This window comes from Grammomys surdaster, unplaced genomic scaffold, assembly GCF_004785775.1.
Source record: "Grammomys surdaster isolate TR1022 unplaced genomic scaffold, NIH_TR_1.0 658, whole genome shotgun sequence".
Classification (NCBI taxonomy): Eukaryota; Metazoa; Chordata; class Mammalia; order Rodentia; family Muridae; genus Grammomys; species Grammomys surdaster.
The window spans coordinates 13,373-17,220 of record NW_021605077.1 but is presented as its reverse complement, the minus strand read 5'-3'; the positions used below and the strand labels follow the sequence as shown (position 1 = coordinate 17,220).

The 3,848-nt window shown below is 40.3% G+C and overlaps 1 protein-coding gene across 1 annotated transcript; it reads left to right on the top strand.

The window, feature by feature from the left end:
* Nucleotides 1-513: 513 nt before the first annotated feature.
* Nucleotides 514-1,737, top strand: LOC114633442 (zinc finger and SCAN domain containing protein 4C-like; the record flags this gene model as incomplete). Its single annotated transcript, XM_028782013.1, has 2 exons — nucleotides 514-673; nucleotides 758-1,737. Coding segments are annotated over 2 exons (1,140 nt in total), but the record flags the coding sequence as incomplete, so codon positions are not given.
* Nucleotides 1,738-3,848: the final 2,111 nt, after the last annotated feature.

Below are 3,848 nucleotides of genomic sequence, written 5' to 3'. Positions count from 1 at the left end.
TGCTTCTCAAGTGCTAGGTTAAATATTTTAAACACATCTTGCAAGGTACATGCTATACATTAAATATGCTTTAAGTTTTATTTTAAGTTTAAAATGACATGATTGGAAATACATACTGATTACACCACTCCCATAGTATCAAGTCATATTCCTCAGAGCAAGCCTTGTGCTTTCTTGAGACACTACACTTAAAAAAAAGATAAGGTGAAGTTATGGCCACCTTAAGAAAGGCTTATCCTCTTTCAATGTGTTGACCAGTTAAGGGATCTTTGGTGGGCAGAGCTCAAAGGAACATGACCTTGTGTTTTTCTAGGGACATTGACTCAACATTTGGAATACAGTGTCTATAGTGACTTTAGAACTCAGAATTTGTGAGTGTCAGGAAAAGATGATTAGACATAAGGGCTAGACTAAGAAGCTAATCAATGGTCCAGTCTTCCTGTGCTATCAGGTTGTGGGTAGGCATCTCAATTCACAGACTCATGGACAAGGGGAACCTGGCTTTGTTTGCAGGTCCATGTCTCCATGCAAGGAAAGGAAGCCTTCTTTCCTGAAAACATGTCATTAAAAGAAGTCATCAAGCTTTTGAAACAACAGAAATCAACAATAAGGACAACACCAGAGAATGCAAGGATGCCAGCCGACATCACACAAGATGTATTATTGACCACAGGTTAGTGGGTAACCTGGACAGAAGAGGCATGTTTCCAGGGGATCCATTTTGGGTACATTTTCATAGATTGTCTTCTTTCCAAAGGACAAGAAAACAGTGAAAATGAATGTAATACGTCTTGGAATTTTACTGAAGGAAATGTTGGTGATAGCTGTATTGGAAATGAGATCAACTCCCTTCTTATCATCCAGAGAGAGCAGTATCCTGAGCATGAAGAGGGACATGGTTTTTCTCAGTTCCCTCAAGGTGCCACAAGAGCAAGTCAAGGCAACTCCAGCCATCATGAAGAGTTCCTGAGTACTCCTACTACTACAGAAGTCCCCACGGAGTTGCATCCAATGGATTTCTCCAGAAGAAACATCTCTGAAGACAAGAAAGATTGTTATAACACTTCCACAAATGCTACCCAATTCTATAGTGGTGATAATATTCCCAGGAAAAAGATGGACTCCCTTTACATTAACCAGAGAATGCATCATCCTGAGCCTGAGATGGCAGATGTTTCTTATAGGGTTCTTCAGGATTCTACAAGAGAAACTCAAGGAACATCCACATGCCAGCAAGAGTCACTTGAGGAACCATTTTCTGAAGAAGACCCTAAGGAGGTACCAGGGTTTCTCTCCAGGCCAGAGCAGCCTACCTCTGAGCCTGTCCTTCTTTGTCAGAATCATGAGGCAAACTCACCATGTGAAAGTCATCAAAAGAAACTTGATAGAGATCGCAAACCACACAAGTGTGAAAAATGCCCTAGGACCTTCAAATATGCCTGTCACCTTGCATCCCACCAGAGAACTCACCTGAAAAATCATCCATTTGTCTGTGCCACCTGTCAGGAAATATTCAAACAACGCTCTGACCTCAAATCTCATGAGATCATACACAAGACAAAGAAGCCTTTCAAATGCAGCACATGTAAAAGGCCCTTCAGATACAAAACCAACCTGAACACTCATGAGAGGATTCACACAGGAGAAAATCCTTATGCCTGTCCCCAATGTAGCAAGCGTTTCCGCCAATCATCCACATACCACCATCACCTGAGGACTATTCACAAATCTGACTGACCCGAGGGCCCCTTGCCAGTACACTACCTTTTGCTATTTTGCATCAAGCAGGTCTCCGTGTTTCCTTGGGTGCAAGCAACTCCGGGTGAGAGTGGGGTCTCCCCCTCGGGGGTCCCTTACAGTTTTGAACCAAATTATTTATCTGTTGTTTCACAGAGTTAGTCAGCCTATTTGAGGCCCAGGGACCAAAAGAAGTAAGCAAAAATAACCCAAATAATGGTCCCTAGATGGGAGGAAGTAGGGTTGAAAACCATGGAGAGGCTCAAAACCAATTCTTGTACCAGCACTCATCTTTCTCTTTCTCTCTCTGGCTTTTCTCAGGGCCTTCTCTGACCTTTCTCATGTTCTCTTTAACCATCGCGGTCTTGTCTATGTATAGGCAACTTTCTTCTTTAAGGGCTGTACACAGTCAGGAGCTGTACACAGCCTTTTCTATTGTAATAGAGTAAATCAAGTCCAATAAGGATCTTTGCGATTTTTAGAGGTCTCTTCAGACAGAGAAATGAGGGATGTCTTCCAATTAGTGATGTCAGTCTCTAGCTGTTTGATGTTCTTGTCAATGGCCCTTTGAAGGTCAGGATAGTATATATAAGTTTGGAGGCCAGCATCTGGCTTAGAACTTTTTTTTTAATAATTTATTTATTTTTTTCTCAAATCATAATTCATTCTCACAGGGGTTATAAACACAGAAAGGCAGGATGTGGGGAAGGGGATGACACTGGAGTGTGGGTGTTCAGGGGGAATACAGAGGCTTAGAACTTCTAACAGCAGACACAAAACCAGCCAGTACACATGGAGGTCTGGGAATATGGATAAAGGCTAGCACCATCAGTAATGCAGAGACCTACTAGAGACCTGCAGAGCTGCATTGATGACCAGATTCATTTATTAAACTACAAAATATTTTAAATTTATAATTCCATATTTATAATGTTGGTGACATTTTGATTACTCCTTGTCTGTAATTCCTTCCCAGAATTCTGTGTATTCCATTACACATGAACCATGGATTGAGAATCATTATAAACCAAGTTCCAAATCCACCTAGGAAAATGCTACAGACCCCACTAACAGATAGGCTACCAATGTTGCAATGGCATTATGTTAGTAAAATGGTCATTGGTGAAGTTCACAGTGGAAAATGCTGGGTATCTTTATTACTCCAACATCTTGCATACACCTCAGATGATGTAAAATATTCTAACAGTAGTGGGTTTTCTTGGCCAATATGAACTTGATTTCTCATGTACCATCTCTAAAGTTTGTGTGGTATCTTCAGCAGAAAGGTTGTGCTATAACATTCAGGATGGTCATCAGGACCAATAGGAGTAGTATATATTATTTTTGGTATCTCCAGATACTCAAAAGAATTATTCAAAAGGGAGCATCCTGTACATGGTTTTTAAATCATGCCCTATGGTTTCTGACATGAATGTAGTTCTCTGTTAAGAACAAGTCAAAGAAACACAAACACAGACAAGCATACAAAGATCTCCCATTTGCACTTTCAATCATCCTTAGTGTTGTTCCCTCCTGTCTACCCTCATCTATTTCCTCACTTTATATAATGTCAAGTAGTTTTCTGAAATGATTAAACTATACAATGAGCGTAAATATTTGACACATTTTGCATATACATATTTATGCATATATGAAAGTATTTTTCTATAGGTGTACATATATCATGAGAATTTTACATAAATGTTGGTACATATGAATTAATCTCCTCATAATAAATTATTTGTTTTACAGTAGAAACTTGAAACATTTTGACCTTAAAATATATACTTTCATTAGAAAATTGATTTTTAACAAGTTTTTGTTTCTTTTATTTTTTACAGTCCAATCTTGGTCAGCCCTCAGACAGTTCCTCATCCAATTCCTCCTCCTTGTGTCTTCAGGAGGACATCCCTATCACCTCCTGCCAGACCTCCCTACTTCCTGGGGCCTCAAGTCTCTCAAGGGTTAGGTAACTCTTCTCCCACTGAGGCCAGACCAGTCAGTCCTCTGCTGACTGTGCTTCAGTGGCCTTGGACAGAGCTTCTATTGTGTCTGGTTGGTGGCTTGGTGTCTGAGAGATCTCATGGGTCCCAGTAAGTTGAGACTGCTAA